General features: G+C 63.2%; 2 protein-coding genes across 3 annotated transcripts; one reads left to right on the top strand and one right to left on the bottom strand.

The window, feature by feature from the left end:
* The first annotated feature begins 969 nt into the window (after nucleotides 1-969).
* Nucleotides 970-7,634, top strand: MCRS1 (microspherule protein 1). Its single transcript, XM_004598990.2, has 15 exons — nucleotides 970-1,095; nucleotides 1,867-1,986; nucleotides 2,346-2,484; nucleotides 2,736-2,874; nucleotides 3,410-3,568; nucleotides 3,666-3,775; nucleotides 4,316-4,424; nucleotides 4,664-4,802; nucleotides 6,139-6,214; nucleotides 6,383-6,411; nucleotides 6,499-6,591; nucleotides 6,684-6,766; nucleotides 6,867-6,954; nucleotides 7,047-7,174; nucleotides 7,267-7,634. Exons 2-15 carry the CDS (start codon nucleotides 1,977-1,979, stop codon nucleotides 7,351-7,353), a joined length of 1,389 nt encoding a protein of 462 aa, XP_004599047.2. The 5' UTR covers nucleotides 970-1,095; nucleotides 1,867-1,976; the 3' UTR covers nucleotides 7,354-7,634.
* A 23-nt stretch (nucleotides 7,635-7,657) lies between these two features.
* On the bottom strand, nucleotides 7,658-20,997 carry KCNH3 (potassium voltage-gated channel subfamily H member 3). 2 transcript variants are annotated; one of them, XM_004598991.2, is made up of 15 exons: nucleotides 20,524-20,997; nucleotides 19,322-19,555; nucleotides 18,880-19,014; nucleotides 17,378-17,511; nucleotides 16,753-16,996; nucleotides 16,326-16,483; nucleotides 16,020-16,227; nucleotides 13,585-13,866; nucleotides 13,273-13,472; nucleotides 12,782-13,031; nucleotides 10,393-10,610; nucleotides 9,534-9,865; nucleotides 9,177-9,286; nucleotides 8,620-8,696; nucleotides 7,658-8,533 (listed from the first exon to the last, which is right to left on the bottom strand). In XM_004598991.2, exons 1-15 carry the CDS (start codon nucleotides 20,597-20,599, stop codon nucleotides 7,964-7,966), a joined length of 3,228 nt encoding a protein of 1,075 aa, XP_004599048.2. In that variant the 5' UTR covers nucleotides 20,600-20,997; the 3' UTR covers nucleotides 7,658-7,963. The 2 variants fall into 2 exon arrangements, with proteins under 2 accessions (XP_004599048.2, XP_058529377.1); XM_058673394.1 differs by having other exon boundaries at nucleotides 19,322-19,526; nucleotides 20,524-20,996.
* Nucleotides 20,998-21,440: the final 443 nt, after the last annotated feature.

The raw sequence follows: 21,440 nt of genomic DNA on the forward strand, positions 1-21,440 counted from the left end.
GCTGCTCCCCGTTCCTTCCAGCTCCCTGGTTACTCGCTCGGGAAAGCACCAGAGGATGACCTGATTGTTCGGGCCCCATCCCCTCGTGTGAGAGACACAGGAATCCCCTGGCTCTGGGCTTTGACTTGGCACAGCCATTTGGGGAATGAATCATCAAAAGAAAGCTCTCTGTGTCTCTACTTTTTTGTAACTGTGCCATTAGGGAGAAAAAGTTTCTCCGTCTGCTGATTCACTCCCTGAACAGCAGCAACAGCTAGAGCTGGGCTAGCCCAGAAGCCAGGAGCTTCATCTGAGTATCCTGTGTGGACACAGAAACCCAAGGACTTGAGCCGTTCTCTGCTGCTTTCCCAGGCTATTAGCAGGGAGCAGACCAGAAGTGGAAAATCCAGGACTTAAATGGTGTCCATATAGGATGGCAGGACGGCAGCCTGCTATGCCAAGGTACCAGTCTCAAATACACCCTTAAAAAAAAATACAAACCACAGTGTATACTGTGAATTACAGGGCTGACATAACCCCTCTCTCTCTCTCTCCTGTACTCTGCTTCCAGCCACACGGCAATACGGCCACGCTGTCCCCTCTCACTGGGTCATTCTGCCATTTCCCAGACTGCGCTCCCCAAGGACTCAAACACCGCCCTCCATAAATCATAGCGCGCCACATCAGAAAACCGGCCATCTCTCGCAGGAAATAAGTGCAGTAGGAGCTCCATCTTATTTGAACAGCAAGGACACTGAGCTGTTGCATGCTCTGGCTCGCCCCTCAGGTGCGTGCAACCAGGGGGAGTGCGTGTTCGGTCCCGGGACGCCCTCTAAGGTTCCTGCACCTGGCCAGCGCTCGAGCCCCCTCCTCTCCCCCGGCCGCCGGGCCCTCGAGCGCCCACCATCCACGACACGCCCCGGAGGGAACTTCTCCTTCGGACTGTCCTGGCAGCCATGGCCACGCCCCCTTCCCTCACGCCCACAGGACGAACCGGAAGGCATCGCCCAGCCCTCCGGTCCCGGCCCGGAAGTAGATGCGCCTCACGGAAGCCGCCTTTGGCCCTGCGGCAGCTGCCGTCGCCGCCGAGTTGTTGGAGCCGGCAGCGTAGGAATGGTGAGACCTTGCGGCTGGCCCCGGGGCGTTCAGGGCGAACGTGAGGGCGAAGCGGGGCTTCCCGGAGCGCCGCGGGGACGACCGGCACCCCACACAAAAGCTCCGGGCTTGGGGCTCCGCCCCGGGAGCGCTCCGGTGTGTGCGCATGCGCCGGTTGGAGCGGCCGGGGGGGGGGTCCCCCCGGGAGGTGTCGCGCGTGCGCACTGCGGCGTGGGAAGGCGGGGGTGGCGTCGGGTAGTGTGCGGGTTCGCGTCCCGCCGGCAGGCTGTGGATCCAGGAGTTCTAGAACCCACTTCCCGCTCTCCACTCCTGAGCCCCTGAGGCAGCCTGGCCCGAGTCCTGTCCCCTCGTCTCAGGGGTTCGTGTCGCCTGGGGTGGCCCCTAAGAACAGAGACCCCTGTTGGGGGATAAGTGTGAAGTACCCAACCTGGGCTTTTTGGTGTGTGTTGGTTTGGTGTTTGTTTTAGCCTGCATAAAATATCAGTAACTTGCCAATAAAAGCCACTGAGATGGGCTGGTTAGGGTTCACTCCCGCTGCCTTTTCCTGTAGGGGTGTGTGTGTGGAGCTCATGCCCCCCGTCCCTGGCCTTGGTCCAGGGTGTTCCTTTTTCTGGGATCTGTAGTTCTCCAGCTGTTATCCGTCTCTAAGGCTCCTGGTTTCTGAGAGTAAAGCTGACTTGGTACCCCCTTCCACTTGTGGGGCTGCGGGGTACCTGAGCCAGGACCAGGAGGTGGGACTGGGCTTCAGGTAGCTCTCTTTCTACTTTGCAGACTCACCTCTCAGCCTCCCCGCCCACCTGCTCTGAATCCGTGGATGAGCCTGTGGGACCCTTCCTCCTGGCCCTGTGGTGTGGAACCCGTGGCTTTGGGACTGTGAGAGGATGGACAAAGGTAGTAAGGGGCCAGACCAGTGCCCGGATGCTCAGGCACCCAGCACATGTGTCTTTGAGTCCTGCCCATGCCTTGCCACCTCCCCCTGGGCAGCAGCACTCATTAACTTGGCAGGATTGTTGCCAAGTGGCTCCGCCTTACCACTCTGACTTGAGCACCATGTGCTGCACACGACACGTGGCACCTGGAGAATGACCCAGTGCGGAAGGTCGGGGCCAGGCCGAGCGGAATGGGATCTCTGGCCTTAAAACCCCAAGGGCCAAGGGGGCAGGGGAGGGCCAGCTGAGGCGAGGTCCCCAAAGGGGGCATGGCTCTGCTCAGCTCTGCACGGCCTGAGCTAGCCACTTCTCTCCTTGCAGATTCTCAGGGGCTTCTAGAGTCGTCCCTCATGGCATCCGGCGCTGCCAGCCGCTCGGAGGACGAGGAGTCACTGGCAGGGCAGAAGCGGTCCTCCTCCCAGGCTCTGGGCACCATCCCGAAGCGGAGAAGCTCCTCCAGGTAGGGTTTGGCGGGCCAGGTGATGGCCAGGGGGAAGAGCCATGGCATTCGGTTGGCAGCCCCAAGCAAAGCCTGTGCTCTACCTGTCCCTGCCAAGTCACTCCCAGCCTTTAGCCTCGGGTCATCTCAGAGGGCCGCTGTGGCGTGGCTGGGCTCTGTGGTCCTGGCTGGTGGGTGGGAGCAGTTAGCACTTATGTGTGCCTGGCATCAGCGAGGGGCTGGGAGTGTTCACCAGACAGGTCCTGCTGCAGGTTCATCAAGAGGAAGAAGTTCGATGATGAGCTGGTGGAGAGCAGCCTGGCCAAGTCCTCCACGCGGGCCAAGGGGGCCAGCGGGGTGGAGCCGGGGCGCTGCTCCGGGAGTGAGCCCTCCTCGAGTGAGAAGAAGAAGGTGAGGGGCTGAGAGGCACGGGTGGGGGCAGTGCCGGGGTTCGTATCCCCAAGAGCCCCACTGAGGCACCTGGCTGCTTGAGTGTGAGCTCCTGCCCTGCTCCCAACCGGCTCCTCCAGCTCCTCTCCCTCCTGCTTTCTGCTGCAACTCCCCCACCTGCCAGTGCATCCTGTATCACATTCCGTGTGGGAGGCCTGGAGCGCGCATCTATTCTGGGAGCAGACAGCCTGTTCCCAGCATTGGCAGGGTGTAAAAATAACCCCCAGGTGGCATTGCTCCGGCCCCTCGCCACCCACCCACCCTCCACGCTGTGGCTGGGGTGCCCCCAGCTCACAGCAGACCCCATATGGTCAAAGCTTGTGCAGCGGTTAGCTGGCAGGGATGGGCCTGGGTGACAGGGAGCTGAGCTCGCTGCCTCTGCTTCCTAGCAGGGGCCGGGGGCAGGGCTGCTGCTGCATGGACGGGGTCCTGGGCCTGCAGCCCCCAGTGCACTGGGGCCAGCTCTGGGCTCACTCTGCTCCTCACCTCGGCCCAGGTGTCCAAGGCCCCCAGCACGCCCGTGCCGCCCAGCCCCGCCCCGGCCCCAGGACTCACCAAGCGCGTGAAGAAGAGCAAGCAGCCGCTCCAGGTGACCAAGGACCTAGGCCGTTGGAAGCCAGCTGACGACCTCCTGCTCATCAACGCTGTGTTGCAGGTGGGCCCCCACCCCACCCCCGCCCCAGTGAGGCCCTGTGGGTGGCCCGGAAAGGGGCCCAGGGCCATCCTGGAATGAACCCCTCCGGGCCTTGCAGACCAACGACCTGACGTCTGTCCACTTGGGCGTGAAGTTCAGCTGCCGCTTCACTCTGCGTGAGGTCCAGGAGCGCTGGTATGCCCTGCTCTACGATCCTGTCATCTCCAAGTGAGTGTGGTTGGCTTTAGCAGGGGGCACGTTCTGGGGACCCCAGAGTTGGCCCCAGGAGTGGAGAGCGTAGGACCAGGGCTTGAGTGGCCAGCTTCACCCAGTCCCTGCCCTTGACCTCCTGGCGCAGTGCCACCAGGTACCTGCAAGCTCCCACGTCAGTGCCAGGAGCTGCAGTTCCACCACTGGGTGCTGCGTGGCAGTTCATCTCCCAGACGTTGGCGGCGAGGAGCACCTGGGCCACTCCCCGTGTCCAGGCCAAGCCGGGCACATGCCGTACACATTGTCCTTCTCAGCCACTTAGGAGGCCGTCTGCGGAGCTCGGGTGGCTGCCTCATGCTCCTGCCACCGTCTTTACTGCAGCCTCTGGCAGCACTATGCTGCAGCCAGAGCTGTGGTTTCCCAAAGCCCTTGAGGCCCCAGGGGCTGTGCTGTGGGCTTGCTCTGAGGCCTGGCCCTAGGCTGTGCATTACCCGGGTCCTCAGGTGTGGGGGAGGAGGTGGGGCTGCCTCCCCTTACCGCCTCTCCTCCTGTGCTCAGGCTGGCCTGCCAGGCCATGAGGCAGCTGCACCCGGAGGCAATCGCGGCCATCCAGAGCAAGGCCCTGTTCAGCAAGGCAGAGGAGCAGCTGCTGAGTAAAGTGGGCTCGGTAAGGCTGAGGGCCAGGGTGGGGTGAGAGCTGGGCCACCTGCGAAAGGACAAGATGGGACCACAGACATGCCGTCCCCACCCCTGCCCACGCTGACATGCCGTGTGTTTCTCAGGGGCCTTAGTGGTTGGGCCTTCAGGAGGACCCCCAACAGGCTCCTGGGGAGCTCCGCTGAGGGGCAGGGCTGGCAAGGCAGAGGGAGAGTATCTGGTGCCTGGAGCTTGTCTCTGGCCCCACAGAGCAGCCAGCCCACCTTGGAGACCTTCCAGGACCTGCTGCACAGACACCCAGACGCCTTCTACCTGACGCGGACGGCTAAGGCCCTGCAGGCACACTGGCAACTCATGAAGCAGTACTACCTGCTTGAGGACCAGACAGGTAACCCTCCAGGAGCGGGCCGGGGCTGGGGGCTCTAGGTCGTGCCCACCTCACCATGCGATGGGAGGCAGCGCAGCAGGCGGCCCAAGGAGCCTGCAGCCCTGGGCGCAGAGCCAAGCCCTGGAGTCATCACCTGCTTGTTTCTCCTGGGCGACTCTCACCTTACCGTGAATAGCACATGAATCTTTTCCATGGATGATGTTCCAGCTGTTGCCCGCACTACTGACCCTTCCTTCTCCTTCCCACCTTGGCCGATCAGGCCTGTCTCCAGGCCCTTGTGCCCCCGTGGCGCTCTCCCTGCTTCCCTCTCCCACCTCACCTCTGCCAGGACTTGCCACACACAACCCTGAGACTACTGAGAAACCCCATGGGGCCCCACACCCAGTGCATCTGTCTCCTGCAGCCGTGGGCCTCCTGCCTTCCCTCCCTGCTGACTGACGTGGGCAGGTCTCCCAAGTGACACCGGGGAGCTGACTTCCAAGTGCCCTGTGCGGCACACTTGAGCTGCTGGGGTGGCAGTGTGGCTCTCCACCCCACTTGGGAAGGAAGCTTGGTGGTGGCGCTCTTCCCCTTACGACCAGGCTCCTGAGCTGCCAGAAGGGAGTGAACCGTCTCTGGCAGAATGTCCTTGCCATAAGGATGTGCTTCTTAGGACTCAGTGTGTGGGGGCTGTGTTTTCTCCTTTGCTGTTCAGAGAATGGGTGGTGCCCCGTTAGCCATCAGACCAGGGAGTTCAAGCAGCCCGGGCAAGGAAAGGGCTTCAGAGCCGACTGCCCTGTCCCCTGCCTCCCGGCACAGGAGGCTCCTACAGGCCAGGGCTGCACAGCTGTGACAGAACATGCCTTGCGGCCGCGAATACCACCCAGAAGACACTGCACCTGGGATGTGGGGCCCCGGGCCCTTGCATGTTTTCATCAGGAAGGAAAAAACACTGAGAGGCTGTCAGGGAGCCTGTCAGATGTCTCACTGTTAAAATAATGAAACTGATTTCACGGCCCTGCAGGAAGCCGTCTCGAGGCGGGACAGCTCCCTGCCTGTGCCGCACTCTCTGGGTCCCTCCACCCCACCTCATCAGGAGGTGCCTGGCAGCATGTGGCGTGGCACAGGGAGCAGCTCCCACTGGCAGTCCTGGCTCTGGCTCAGGGGACGGTCAAGCAGTTTAACCTTCCTCTTGTACCCATTTCTTTGTAAAATGGAGTCAGGAGTAGCACCTTCTCCACATAGCCCAAGCCTGCATAATCCGGTCTCCATTCTTTCCTGTTCCGGCTCCGGGTCGGATTGTGTGCTCAGCTGCATGGAATAGCCGGGTGCTCACCTTCCTCTGTCATTTGTTCAGTGCAGCCACTGCCCAAGGGGGACCAAGTGCTGAACTTCTCTGATGCCGAAGACCTGATTGACGACAGTAAGCTCAAGTGAGTGGCCAGGTCCGGTTCTGCAGACTGCCCATCTCCTGTGGCCCCGTGCCACGCCCTTGTCCGCCCAGGATGGAGCTCAGTCAGGGCTGGGCAGAGAGCGTCTTGGGTCATTTGTCAGGAGGGGCTGTGGCCACCCCATTGAGCCTGAGCTGTTCTCCCCCACAGGGACATGCGCGATGAGGTCTTGGAACACGGTGAGTGTGCCTTGGTGGGACAGGCTGCAGCGCAGGCTGCCGTGGCCCTAGGGCTGCTCCCCCCTGACTGCCTCCCCTGCCCCCCAGAGCTGACGGTGGCTGACCGGCGCCAGAAGCGAGAGATCCGGCAGCTGGAGCAGGAGCTGCACAAGTGGCAGGTGCTGGTGGACAGCATCACAGGTGAGCACCGGCGGTGGCTCCGCCCCATGCCCTGCTTCCTGCATCCCGTGGCCCACACCCGGCACCTTCCCCTTCTGACTGCTTGACCCCAGGCATGAGCTCTCCAGACTTTGACAACCAGACGCTGGCGGTGCTGCGGGGCCGCATGGTGCGCTACCTGATGCGTTCACGAGAGGTGAGGCCGCCACAGAGCCCTGCCTGGGTGTCATCCTGTTCCCTGGCCTGTGGGTGCTGCCCGTCCCACGGGCTCAGCCCTCACCTGCCGTCCTCCCCAGATTACCCTGGGCCGGGCGACCAAGGATAACCAGATCGACGTGGACCTGTCACTTGAGGGTCCTGCCTGGAAGATCTCACGGAAGCAAGGTAACAGCAGAGAGTGGTGTGAATGCCTCCCTCCTAGCTCCCCAGGGCCACCGCCTCCCCGTCCCAACCCCCCGTGTCCCTCTGCTGTGTAGGTGTCATCAAGCTCAAGAACAACGGTGACTTCTTCATCGCCAACGAGGGCCGGCGGCCCATCTACATCGACGGGAGGCCTGTGCTGTGCGGCTCCAAGTGGCGCCTCAGCAACAACTCCGTGGTGGAGGTGAGGAGGGGAGGCAGGCAGGCAGAGCTGGGGGCGTGGGGAGCCAGACAGGGCACCTGAGCCCCATGCCACCTCTGCCCTCCCCTCTGCAGATCGCCAGCCTGCGGTTCGTCTTCCTCATCAACCAGGATCTCATCGCCCTCATCCGGGCCGAGGCTGCCAAGATCACACCACAGTGACTCATGATAGCGGGGCCCTGTGCCCCGTGCTGCCCCAGCCCGCCTTCGGGGCATGGAGTTTGGGCTTTGGGGAACCTGGGCCTGGGGGAGGCAGCAGAGCAGCTGCCAGCCCACTGCTCGCAGCCCTGGGGAGCTGGAGAACCTGGCTCCTGGGCTGGAGCCCCCACCGTCCTCTCCCCTCCGCCCTGCCGCTTACCATCCCACTCCAGGTCCCCAGCTGTTAGCGTCAGACTTTGTTGTATTGTTTTTTCTTTTGTAAATAAAAAGCACCAAATCCCAAAGTAGTTTCCTTTGTTATTTTTTTTTAATATAAAAAAATGTGGGGACAGGTAGAGGCAGGGGCACATGCAAGGATGGCAGAACCCCTCCCTGTCTTCAGGCCCCTGCCCCCACCTGACCTGGGGGATCCCAGGAGGGGGTCCCTAAAGATCCCCAGCCTGGCCTAGGTGCTGCAGCATAGTACTGTCCAGCTCCCTACCCTGAGCCAGCGGGCAGCACGGCATCCTGAGGCTGGGGGTGGCAGAAAGCAGGCCTGGCAGGCAGAGCCCTGGCCACCTTGCTATACCCGCAGTGCTGAGCCACGGCGCAGCACACAGGCCGGAGGTGGCACTCAGACCCCAGTGCCTTCTTCCTGGGTCCACTGCACCGAGCCAGAGCCATGGCAGCCAATGAGCACCATCTCTAGGTTGTGGGGGTCCCAGGGCAAGGCCAGACCCCCTGGCCCCGGTGGGGGCTCTCCAGTGCTGGTGGTCTCGGCCTGGCTCACACACTCAGGGGCTCCAGTCCTGGCTCCTTCCTCAGGAGGAGGCGGTGAGGCTGGGGTGCTGGGCTCAGAGCACAGTTCTTCTGAGGCAGGGGGCTCCAAGTCAGAGGCGGAGGCCCAGAGGGCAGAGGCTCGAGGCCAGGGGGAACTCTGAGATGCTGGGGGGCCCCAGGGCCAGGGTGCCAGGAGAGGAGAGGTTCCTCGTGGATGGGGCCAAGTTCCGCTGGAGACAGAGCCAGCCGGGGGCTGCAGGCCGTGGGAGTCAGGCTCGGTGTCCACCCGCAGGGGCCGCAGGAGCCCTGAGGGGCTGGCCGGGCACTGGGCCTCCCCCGGGGGCGCCAGCACGAGCTGCACGGCCTGCCGGAGGGACTGGAGCCCCTCCCGCATCTGCAGCACCTGCTCAGACAGCTCCATCACCTGCAGGGCGGGAGCCAGGCAGGAAGGGCAGGAGGGTCAGCTGCCTTGCCCTTGCCTGTGCCCTCCCCGCCTTGCCCTTCACCCACCGCCTGCTGGAGCTTGTCAAGGGTGTCTGTGTTCCTCGTCTCGCTGGGCCCAAGGGGGACAGTAAGCAGGCCACTGTCTGTGGATGGGAGGAGAGGGTTACCAGCCAGCGAGTGTGGCCCAGGCCTCTGCCAGACTGGACCTGACTCAGTAACAGCTTGTGGCCTGGCCTGAGGCACCGTGCTTTGCTCATATGTCTGGCGCCCTGGAGACCCTAAGGCTGCTGCCCGCAGTCTGCCCCCTACTCCAAATACTCAAAGCTCCTGACCTGTGCTGCCCAGGCCCTGCCCTGGGCCCAGTTCCAGCCTCTGGCTCCCCAGGCTTCGACCTCTGGAGAATAGCCCTTTGGTGAGGGCTTAAGTTTACGCAATCTCATTGAACAAGCACAAGACAGAAGCTAAGTACACGTGTGGGGGAGCTGACAGAGCAGGGACCCCAAGCCAGTCCCCAGACACAGGCACTGCTCTAACGCTAAACACACCTTGCCTGAGATAAGAGGTGCCGAGGTGTGCCAGAGCGAGGGGCTGTCCGCCCACCCACCCATCCCTGGCCCAGGTACCTGGCACTGGGGAAGGGCTGCTGCTGCATTCTGGACCAGGCTTGCCCACACGGAAAGAAAACTTAGGCTGGTCCGAGGAGCCACAACCATCCTCAATGCCATCCACAACCCTGCAGACCCAAGAGGGCAGTCAGTGGACAGACACTGCACCATGTTCACAGCCAGCAGCTGCTGCAGCCCAGAGTGGCCCCGAGAGGATGCTAACACGCCATCCCTCCACTGAGGGTGCGCAGCCTGAGCAGAGGGGAGCCCACACAGCTGCAGGACAGAGTCATGGAAGGCTTCCCGGAGGAGTCAGGCTTGCCCCATGCAGGCTGGAAGTTGATATGGGTGGAACGGGCCTGGCTGGGAGCTCACCTGGGGCTGAGCTCTGGAGGCACGATCCATGGCACGGGGGGCAGCCGCAGCCCCTCCAGGGTCCGCGGGTGAGCAGAGGGTCCGGCCTCCTCCTTGGAAGCCCCTGCCCTGCCTGGCCGCCCTCTGCCACCCAGGCGAGGCCGTGGTGCCGTCTGACATGGGGACAGCAGCTTGGCAGCTGAGGACGCAGAGGTGCAGCCAGGGGACAGCAGGGGACTGCAGGGCTCCTCGGCAGGCGCCGGGGAGACTGTGGGGCCCTGCTCCCCATCTGTCTCCTTCTCCTCCAGCGTGGACATGAGGGTGTTGTCACCACTCAGGGAACTGGTGTCCACCTGGGGACAGGCATGGCGTGGTTGGAGATGATCAGTGTGGGAGGCCCCACTTGCCTGCCCTCCCAAGCCTCCTCCTTCCTTGAGAAGGGACAAGCAGCCCTGCTGAAATGGAAAGGCAGAGTTGACACTTGTAGAGTGGGGCTTCGGCGGGGGTGCAGGCTGGGAAACAGCCCTCGAGGTATGTTGCTGCCCATCAGAATTTCAGCCACACGGGACTGGCCTCCCTTTATTTAGCTGCAGCATGGGTAGCTGTGGCTTAGAATTTGTCTAACAGTACAGCTATGCCACAAAGAAGTGTGGGAAGCCAGAAGCTGCTGCCCCCACCCCCCATGCGCCATGACCCTTCATCAGTGCCAGTGGACTTGGCTTCCTTGACCGAGGACTTGGCTGTTTTGGATGGACGAGGGAGGGCTGGGCCGCTGATGAATGTGTGCACGCCGGGAAGGGCAGGGCTGGAGACCAAAGCCATGCCTCACATGCAGCACCTCCAAAGCCTGCCCCTGTGTACGTGTACCCAGCACCCTCACCTCTGCAGAGCCTCCTCCGGCACCCAGGTTGTAGCTGAGCTCCCCTCGGAGGCCGCGGCTGAAGCGTGGAGCAAACTCGGGATACAGTGCGAGGCTCTCATGCAACCCTGCCAGCTGCAGGCACTGAAGGACACAGTACGTGAGCCCCTTCACATCGGCATTGGCCTTAACCACCTGCTCACGTCGCGGCAACTCACAGCCAATCAGATCGCCTTTCCCTGGGGAGAAGAAGCAGAGCCCATCAGCCCTGACCTCTGGCCCCAGAACCAAGGACAGGGGCCCCAGGCTGGACGAGGCCCTTACCCCTGCTGCCTGCCCCCCACCCATCTGGTGGGGCGCAGGGGAAGCTCCCCAGTTGGCCTCTAAAATCCCCACAGGCCATCAAGGTGCAGCTGGTCCAGCAGTTCAAAGGCCTCCAGGCCCCAAGCCCTACTGCCTCCCAGCTCCAGAGATGATGTGCTTAGTGGAGTCCACAGGCCTTTCTTTGCTCCCTCAAAGGGTGTTCCTGTGCTGGCTGCACTGCCTCTGAGATACCAGAAGGAGTGGGACAGATACATAGGCCGTGACCTGGGCACTTCCGTCTAGGCACCCTGGGAGTTCACGTAGTTTAAGTGCCCGGCAGAGACGGAAAAAATCGGAGGAAAAAAGAGGAAATCCTTTTCGTTCCCTTTCCTTCCAAGCCCGAGTTCCCACTAGATCCTGCCCAGCAGCCTCAACAGGATGACAATGTCCTGTGCTGAGCCGGGCGGCACACCCAGAGCCAGGGATGCCTCCAAGTGGCAGTGGACTTGAGCTTGGATCTCTGAAGAGGTTCCCACACATCTGTACATTTTGTCTTCCCAGCCCAGGCCATCGGGAGCTCGTTCTGGAAGGAGTGGCAGAGGCACTGGCTGTCCCTCAGGCCAGCTCAAATAGGTGTGTGAGGTTCTTGTCTCCTTCCAGCAGGTGACCCCAAAGCCAAGAGCAGCACCGAGGAGGATGGTCCCAGGGTCTGGGCACAGCCCCTCACAGGATGGGCACAGGGGTCACTGGGCCAGCCTTAGGTGGAACCAGGCCATGGGGACACACTGCGTACCAGGAACCTGTGTGCAGCAGCAACAGGATGCATCAACCGGCACCGAAGTCCTGCTGCTGGGATGCTCTGGGGGAAAGGGCCCGGGTTCAGACACCGCCATTCTGTGGCTCGGCCTGAATCACTAACACTGAACATGGCTCTTCTGGGACCAGGGTGAAATACTCCCCTCACCCTCAGGAGTGCCTGGATGCCCCTCAGGCCACATGGCCTCTGTGCCCCAGGCTAAAGAACTCTGCTCCAAAACTGCCTTGCAGTCTTGCTCCCAGCTAGCCACCATGAAGGGATCAAAATCCTCTCTCCACCTTTCTGATCCTTTCAGTTCTCCACGCCCTCTCTGGGATCACCAGGCAACTTGGGGGAAACATCCGTGTTTGCTGGGACCTGGTGGGAACCATGGGGAGGCCGAAAGGCTGGACTCAGCTGCCAAGGACCCCATGGTATCTGCTGCTTCCTCCTGCATGGAGCAAGACTGGACACACAGCAGCTGCCTGGGGATGGGCACCACAATGCCACCATGTGCCTCTGCCTCAGAGGGCTGCCAGGTCGGCTTCAAGCCTCAGTGCCTGCGGGCTGCAGGTATTTCCATGTTGAATCCACAAGCGCTTCTCTGCCTCAGTGTAACTCTGCACTGTCCCTCCAAATCCCAGCATTCCTGACCACCTGTCACCTGTCACAGCCCATGGCACCTTACAGAGGCAGCCCGAGCCCCACAGAGCTTGACTACATTCTCCTGAAGTTCCGGGACAGCGTCCTGCGACCCCTTCCCGAAGCACATGATGGGGACCAGCAGACACCCCACCCACCCACCCAGGCGGCCAGTGCCCGTTGTTCTTAAAGCTCCCTGACCTCAGCCTCTGTCTCCTCCTCTGCCCCCTGGCCAGCTGGGAGGGCTGGACCAGATGTGGCAGGTGTGCCATGCCTGGGTCCGCCCCACAGGGGCACCCCTCGCCCTCTCCCGGGGGCTGAGTCCTCACCTTCGCCCCTTCCTTGTACCAAGTCATGAAGTGCATGCACTGTGGGTGCTGTTCCCACAAGCTCAGCGGGGGATCAGGCCACAAATCCGGCTTCTGCTCAGCCCTGCCTTATGGCTCTGCAGATGGGGGCCCTGGCATTTGCATGTGTGCCGTCTGACTTTCTGCCCTCCCCATTCCCTCACTCTGTCCATCGCCGGGACATGGCAAGACTACCCAGCTTGCAAGACTGCCCAGCTTGTGCTCACTGAGCAGCCCCTGGGGACTTTGCAGATGGGGGGCCTGGGTGTCTCTCCCAGGCGCACTCATGGGTCCCTGTGCCCTCTCCCCAATCCTCACGAACCTAGGATGGCAAGCACCGTGCCGCCCTTGAGCACCTCCATGGAGCCGGAGCACACGAAGTAGAGGGCCTGGAGGGCGTCACCCTGGTGGATGAGGTACTCGCCCGGTGTACAGAAGGCGGGCCGTAGGGCCAGCGACAGGGCCCGCAGGCAGCCGCGGCTGGCGGCCTCGAACAGCGGCAGCTGCAGGACCTCCTTGTGCAGGTGCATGGCTATGTCTGCGCGCAGCTCGTCCGGGAGGCTCTGCAGCAGCTGCGGCGGGGGAAGAGGGTGAGCAGAGCCGGTGGAGAGGGCTGGGGGCGCGCTCCAGCCACCCCGCCGCCTTCCCGGCTTGGCACAGCCCAGCTTTTCCCTCCAGGCCTCAGACGGGCCCAGCAGGAGCTCGCTCTCCAGCCTCCCTTCCCCCGCAAAAAAAATTCGCTGAAACAGCCCATCTCCACGCAAACCCGGGGCTGGGCAGGAAGGCCCCAAGCCCTCTGAAAGGCCCGCGCACCTCGGCCGTGTCTATGCCGTTGTTCGCTGCCCAGGTGGCCTGGAAGCACTCGAGCATGCGCTGTTTGAGGGGCTTGGGGATGCGGTGCGTGCGGATATAGTCTCGCAGGTCACGGGTGCGGCTGTGGTAGAGGAAGCGGCGGGCGTACATGCGCTGGATGATGGCCGTCACGTTGCCAAACACCACTGCGTGCATCAGGGCTGGAGGAGGCGGCACGAGCCGGTCACACCTGCAGGCCCGCCCCAGCACCGACCTGGCTGCCCGCGGCTTTCCCCCCAACGCCGGACGAGCTGGGGCCCTGCCGGGTCTCACCGCCGATAAGCATGGTGCAGATGGAAAAGATCTTCTCCGTGTCCGTGTTGGCGGACACGTTGCCGAAGCCCACGCTGGTGAGGCTGCTGAGTGCGAAGTAGAGCGAGGTGATGTAGGCGCTGCGCAGTGAAGGGCCACCCAGGAGCTCCAACCCCGTCCCATTGGCCTCGCCTGGGCTGCTGCTGCAATTGTCATTTGGCCCAGAGCCGTTCCTGCCTGCGGGCGACCGGCCTACCAGGTAGTAGGGCGTCTCCAGGCGGCGGGCCAGCTCCTGCAGCCAGCCTGGAAAGAGCAGAAGGCAGCCTGAGCAGGCAGAGGTGCGGGACAAGCCACGCACGCCCCCCCCCCAGCCCAGAACTGCCTGCCCCTGCCCCTCCTTGGTCAGCCCAGCACCTGCTTCCTAGCCCAGGGACCCCCGACAGAAGGAGCGTGGAGGACTCCTGGGGAACCTGAGGCTGCAGCCAGCCACATCGGTAGCCAGCTAGTGGTGGGTGACAAAGGTTCGGTTCCCAAGTCTGACACAGAGGCCCTCTCCTTCCCTCTTCTACCAGCCCAAGTCCAGAAGCCTACACCGACTCCCCCTTTTACAGCTTCACCCCTCCCTACAAGCCACCCCGAATCACGTGGACATGTGTCCCCTGCTTGAGGTGGCACAGCTGCCCCACTTCTTGGGGAGATGAGGACCCATGAGTGAGCACCTTGACTGGAGCTGCAGCCAGGCCCTCCTGAGGAGCCTCTGCACACGTGGGGGACAGGCAGGTGCATGCGGGGCTTGCATGCCACTTGGGAGGGTGGGCACACTGACAGACACTAGAGCTCAGGTTGAGTACAGAGTGGACACAGGCTGGCAGGTGCGTGCACCTGTGCAGGCAAGGTTGGGCCACCAGGTGGAGGTCGAATGAGCCCCGGTGCCTCCAGCAATCCCACATCCTCCGCTTGGCCTGGGCAGGAGGCAGGACTGGGCAGGAGGCAGGACTGGGCCAGAGGGTCTTTCATGAGCTCATGGTTGCTGAGAGTCATTCTGAGCCTAGCTAGAGCCTTGTGGGAGTTCTGGGGTGTCGTAGTGTCCTGGCGGAGCTGAGGGCCCTGAGGAGGTGGTGAGCGTGGGCTGGTGACCGTGGGTACCCATGCGAATATGGCTCTGCCTGCCTCCCTCGCCCTCCTGCTGGGCACACAGACCTACCCTGTGTTTTCCCAGCACCTCGCCGCATGTCCCTGCCGTGCCCACAGCCCTCCTGTTATCTGCCATTCACCTGCCCAGTGACCTCGCTGGGCGCCAGGGCAGCTGCCACCCAAGGGGCCCAGGCCACAGTGCTGTGAGCTGGAGCTGGAAGACTTCCTGGAGGAGGGGACTTGTGTGACTGGACTCCATGGACAGGTAGAGTTCAGATCCAAGGTGAAGGAGTGAGAGGGGCTCTTTCTAAAGAGAGGGGCTGGGGGGTGGACAGAGGCTGCCCTCCTGTTTGAGATGCCTGCAGGGAGGAGGGTCTTGGCAGGTCCAGATCTTGGCACCAGCCTAGTGGGGGAGGGAGAGTGATGGTGGGGAGAATGAAAACCACTTGAATGCTAGCCCAAGCACAGAGGCCACCCTGAACTCACGGGTCAAGGTGGCAGGACACCCACATGTGTATGTCTGTTAAAGAGCTAGCAGAGCCCCGCCAACTCTCCCATGCCAACTGCAGAGGGGCCTGTAGCCCGGCCGGGAGCAGCCCCCATGGCAGGGGACAGAGGTGGCGGGGGAGGCAGCACTTCTGGTCCCACCACGGTGGGGCCTGTGTGAGCTGCAGCAGTCAGGGACAGACACACACAGCTCACACACACACACACACGGGTCTCCTTCTAAGCGGCAGGCCACACACGGCAGCCTTGTCACCCCAAGGGAGTGCCCAGAGTGGGATTTCCAGGCAGGGCTGGACCCCTTGCAACCTCACCAAGGAGCACTAAGAAGTAGGGAGTGCAGGCAGGATGAGGTGGTGGGGACCCGAGAGAAAGGACAGGAGCTGAGGACAGGAAGTGAAGACACAGCAGAGGTCAGGCCAGCAGAGGGGAGGGAAGGGCTCGCCACCACAGTGTGTGTCCCCAAGCAGGTGAGTGCAATCTGTGGGCAGAGGTGGGGACACACACCCCTCCACCTCCCCATCAGGACTGAAGTATCCAAGGGCAGGTGGGAGAGGCTGTGGCCACCGAGCATACGGGCATGGCTACTGGAGGGTCCTGGGAGAGTGAGGTGACAGGTGGGTGGCGCAGCAATGGGAGCTCCAGCTAAGGCGTCCTGGCTGGGTATAAGGAGGGTGAGGGATATTCGAGGGAGTGGGCGCCACAGGCAGTGTGGGCAGGCTGGACCAGGAGGCCGTCCACGTAGGGAGGGTAACCATTGGCACACACTCGCTGGGGCACAGCACAGCCCCCTCCCCTGTCCCCCAGGACCCCAGTACCGATCTCGGGCAACTCCGCTTCACTGTTCTCAATCTCCTGCTGGCCGATGTAGAACCAGACGCAGGCCACCCAGTGGGCCAGCAGGGCGAACACGGCCATGAGCAGCGTCAGCACCACGGCGCTGTACTGCGAGTAGCGGTCCAGCCGCGGGAGCAGCCGCAGCAGCCGCAGCAGCCGCACGGTCTTCAGCAGGTGCGCCCCGACGTACTGAGGAAGCCGAGGCAGCAGGGAGGTCACGCCGAGGCTGGGCCGGCTCCACCCCGCCGGCCCGCCCCGGGCCCCCCACCCAGCCCAGCTGCACGGACCACGTTGACCTTGAACGCGTGGAGCAGGTCGAAGGGCAGCGCCGCGATGACGTCCAGCAGGAACCAGGTGGTGACGTAATGGAGGCAGATGGACTTGGGGGCGAACACGACCTGGCCTGACTTGGACACGAACGTGGTGCGGAAATTCAACACGATGTCTGCGAGGAGGAGCCCCCGAGGGAGTCAGTGGGGGCCGGGAGGGAGGACACTCTTGGTGGGCACCTGCCCTGAGCTTGGCGCTGCCCCATGCCCTCGGTGCACATCGTCTGAGGTAGTCCTCACCGGCAGCCGCACACCCTTACACCCGTCTTGAGGAGGGAGATGCGGGGGCTCGGGGTCAGCCGGGGCTTGGGTCTGACTTCCAAGCTTGCACGGGGACAGAGGGCGCGCAGCACAGGGTGGGTGGACGGCGCACAGGCACACATACCCAGGATGAAGAGCACCTCCACCGCCAGGTCGCAGACGCTGGGTGGGCCGCGGGCGGCGCTGGGCTCCCGCGCCGTGCTCACGCACACGCTGTAGGGCACAGTGACCGCCACGTAGAGCGTGGCCAGCAGGATGAAGCCATCCCACGTGGCCCTCAGAGCCCCGCAGTGCAGCAGGATGAAGGGCGACTTCCTGATGGCGGCCACTTTGTACTCGGGCAGGTTTGGTTTCTCACCAAACACCCCCTGGGGAAGGCACAGGCTGAGGTGGGCTTTCGCTCAGCGCCCCCAGCCACACACACAAGGGCAGTCATCGCCCTTAGCTTCATCCCAGCAGCCTCTGGCCAGGCAGCATGGGCCCACTTTACAGATCAGAAGACAGCAGCAGAGACCCCTTCCCTGAGGGCACCAGCTGGTGAGGGGCAGAGCGAGGATGGAATGGGGCGCACTTGACACCAAGAGCCAAGGCTCGCCTGTCTGGGTCAGACGCAGGAAATTGCCTCCTGTTGTCCCAGCCCCAACATGCACCCTGAGCGGGGCTCCCTGGGCATTCTGGGTGTAGTGTCCCCACTCCCCTGCTCTGCCTGCTCCCACACCCGGGCACACCCACATGCCTGCACCATCTACCTTGTTGAGCTTATGTTTGCCCTTGGGTTGCTTCTGCAGGTGCCCAGACAGGTGGTAGAGCACGGCCCGGCTTCTCCGCCGGTTAGCATTAAAGCCTTTAGACCCTGCCCGGCCATAGCGGCGGCGGCCACCACCTGCAAAACACGAAGGGTTGGGACTGGTGCTGTGGCACAGCGCGGTAAGCCACTACCTGCAGCACTGCATATGTGTGCCACTTTGAATCCCAGCTGCTCCATATCCCATCCAGCTCTTCACTAACGGGCTTGGAAAAGTAAAGGAGGATGGCCCAAAGGCTTGGACCCCTGCACCCACGTGGAAGAAGTTTCTGGTTCCTGGCTTTGGATGGGCTCAACTATGGCCATTGTGGCCATTTAGGGAGTGAATCAGTGGGTGGAAGATCTCTTTTCCTCACCCTATCTTTCTCCATCTCCCTGTGAAACTTTTTACTCTTTTTTTTTAGAATTAAGATTTATTTTTATTGAAAAGGCAGATTTACAAAGAGAGGGAGAGACAGACAAAGATCTTCCATCTGCTGGTTCACTCCCCAAGTGGCTGCAACAGCCAGAGCTGAGCCAATCCGAAGCCAGGAGCCAGGAGCTTCTTCTGGGTCTCCCAGACAGGTACAGGTTCCCAAGTCCTTGGTTCATCTTCAACTGCCTTCCCAGACCACAAGCAGGGAGCTGGATGGGAAGTGGAGCAGCCGGGACACCAACCGGTGGCCATAAGGGATCCTGGTGCTGGCAAGGGGAGGATTAGGTAATTGAGCTGTCATCGGGAAGGGGCAGAACTCTTAAGTAAGTAAATAAATAAATATTTGTTTAAACAAAGATGCAGGAGCACCTGACACTGATTGTAAGCCCAAGGGCGGGTCTGGCTCACTCATCACTTGCTTATTCTGGGGAGAGCTGGGATTTTAGGCGTTCCTCACTTCGGGGGCCATTTGCTTAAAGACACCACTCCCAGGCCCTGCTTCCAGGTGGTATGGGCTCAGCGAGGCCACAGGAACCGTCTCCAGGGGAAGCAAGAGAGCACAGGGGGTCCTCTGGGCAGGTGTGGGGCTCTGAAGGGCCCGAGGTCTGGGTGCAGTAGGAGTGGGGTGTGATGTTGAAGCTTGACATCATGAAGAGGTAAATGTAGGACTGGGGTGGGGGCATGGAGGAGGAGAGTCCCCCCCACTTATAACAGCTCACTTATAACCCACCTCAGGCTGCCCCAGGCCTGGAAGGACTTGTAGGGACTCAGACCAGGGCTGGTCTGGCGGTGTGCCAGCTGGCCGGGGAGCCAGGCGGGGTTGAGCTCAACCAGCAGGTGTTGAGTGGGCCCGCTTCCAGGGTCTTAGCAAACTCAATCCCTCTGGGTTTCACCTGGTCTAGCTAAAGATATCTGCACTGGGCCTTTAGAGGTGGGGCCAGCACACACCTCTCCCCCAGCATCAGTTGGCAGGTGGGCAGGGGGATTAACACAGGCCAGCGGCCTGGCCACGACAGCCTGTGGATACCCACCTGTCTCCTTCCAGTTGTCAGGGCCGCCTCGGGTCTTGGTGTCGCTGATGTCTTTGTGGGAGACCAGGAAGAGGGCCACCTCCCCTTTCTCATTCTTTATGGGTATCACGTCCAGGAGACACCAGAATGGGAGCCCTGGGCACAAAGACAGACTCAGCTGCCCCCCACTCCGGGTGTCTTCACAAGCGGAACCTGCAGCAATTCACTTCCCCCTGAGGCTGAGGCTTGAGGGACCAGGGTGGGAGGGCCGGGGGAGAGCAGACAGGACCCCCAGACGTGTGCCCTGCTGTGCATCTGAGGCTGGGGGGAGGGCAGGAGTGAGGGGTCCTGGGCCAAAGGAGCGGGCAGGGTACGGACTGGAGGAGCAAGCAGGGTGAGATGGGGAGCTGGTGCCCACGGGGTGGGAAGGTGGAGGGAGGGCAGCTAGCCCAGTGGCCCTCACCGCTCTTCCGGTACAGGATCAGCTCGCCCTTGAACTCTTTGTGTTCGTCCAGGGCCTTGCGGATCTGCTGGCGGACCAGCTCGCTGGTGTCCGGCCCGTAGAGGAAGGAGCAGGCGCAGCCCCGCTGCATGACCTCGGCCCGGGAGAAGCCCGTGAGGTCGCAGAAGCCATCGGAGCAGTAGACCACGGGGAACAGCCCCGCCACCTGGGCATTGCCCAGCACAAAGTTACTGTCTGCAGGAGAGCGCCCGCCTGTCAGAGGGGTGCCCGGCCACTGGCCCTCCTCTCCCAGATGCCTGTGACCCAGCCCCGGCCAGGAAGGTGAGTAGGAGGGAGGTTGTGTGAGCCTGGGACAGGGGGTGGTCCTGCACCTGGCATCCTGTGCAACGTGGGAACTCAACATGGCCTTGGATGGCTCCTGAGCCCTCCTGGGTGGGCATGGGGATGCCCAGAGGGGCATGGCACAACTGGTGCGAGGCCCACCTCCATCCCACCTGCACCCCTGCCAGGCTTGCCCACTCAGCCAGGTGCTCAGGTAGGCTGTGGGTGCCTCCCAGGGACGCCCACCCTGCAGGGGAAGCAAGTGGTCCGGCAGCCCTGGGGGCGCTGGACCTGCTCAGGAAGCAGTGAATGTGATAAGGAATGGGGGCGTGAGGAATGGAGGCTGGGGGGGGGGCGCTTAATCAGCAGACTGCTGAGCCAAGCACGCTGACAAAGCAGATGGAGGAGGCTGGAGAAGGGCTCGCAGGCTCCGGGCCTCTTTGCGGAACCCAGTCAGTGCAGGGCCTGTCTGTTCCAAGAGTTGGGAACACCCCCCTCCCCAGGGGGGCGGTGCGTGGGGGAGGAGGGGAAGGGGCTCTAGCACTTGTCCTCCAGCTCAGAGCTGACCCCCACCTCCAACGCAGGAGCCAGAACTTCCCCGGGGCTGCTGGGCGTCCCCAGGCAGCTTCCAGGGCAGGGGGGAAGCAGCAAAGAGGGGCGCGGGCACCTACACGCTCCACCTCCCTTGCAGACTCTCTGGCTGCCCGCAGCACTGCTCCCGGCTGCACTCCACTCACCGGTCGAAGGGCAGCCACGTGGGAGCCTGCTAGGTCAGACTTGGCGAGCCCCCCCCTCTCCCGGAAACGCAGCGACCCGGACCCCAGTGACAAGCAGGAGGGGCCCAGCTCGTCTGCCAGCGGGGGATCAGGGGTCACACTCACGCGTGCCGTCGAAGCGCGTGGCGATGGTGTCCAAGAAGGTGTTCTGCGGCGCCAGGAGCCCCCGCATGGCCGGCATCTTAGGCTGCCACGGCCGCCTGCCCCATCCCTCCGGGGCGCGGGGACTCAGCGCCGGGGGAGGGCGCCCAGCTCGGCCGCCCCCCGCCGGGCCCCGCAACCCCTAGCGCAGCCGTCGAAGCTCAGAGCCCGGCGCGGACTTGAAGGCCCCGCCAGCCGCGGGTGCGCTGGGGGTCGTCCGCGCCGTCGGGGCCCCGGGCATGGCCCCCTCAAAGCCGGGGCTCCAGGCTCCGCGGCCGCGGCGCTCCGGGCACCCCCACTCCGCTCCCCGCCGCAGTTGGCGTCTGCGTTGCGGGTCTGCTCCCGCTCGGGCTGCGCTCGGCGCCGGGTCCCCGCAGCGTCCTCCGTCTGTCGGGGAACAGCGGCAGCCTCCTTCCCTCCCGCGCCCGCCGCCGTCCGCACCGGGGTAACCATGGAGACGGGGCACACCCAGGCAGGGCCGCCTCCTTAAAGGGACAGGCCGCCTGCCGAGGGATACCCCCGCTACACGTACCCCACCCCAGGGCACCCCGGTGGGGGAGCTGGAGGCTGCCGCCTTCCTACCCCGCCCCAGGGGCCGCCGCGCACAGCCCGCCCACCCCTCGGAGGATGACGGGCGAGCGCCGGGTCGGCTCTGACTCAGCTGCGAGCAGGGGCGAGGCGTCTCTGCAAGCTGGGGTGGGGGGCGGAGGGTGGTTCTCAGTCTCCTGGTAGCGTCTCCCGGCGCCCCCCCGCCCCCAGGGGCGGGGAGAGGGTCGGGCGGGGGCTGCTGTCACCCTTAGACGGGAACTGGGCGCTCGGGCAGGCGCAGGTCGGGGCCCCCAGAGAGTCTGCAGTTTCACCGCAGACGGGGGTGGGTGGGA

The sequence above is a fragment of the Ochotona princeps genome, chromosome 15 (genome assembly GCF_030435755.1).
Source record: "Ochotona princeps isolate mOchPri1 chromosome 15, mOchPri1.hap1, whole genome shotgun sequence".
In the NCBI taxonomy this organism is placed as follows: domain Eukaryota; kingdom Metazoa; phylum Chordata; class Mammalia; order Lagomorpha; family Ochotonidae; genus Ochotona; species Ochotona princeps.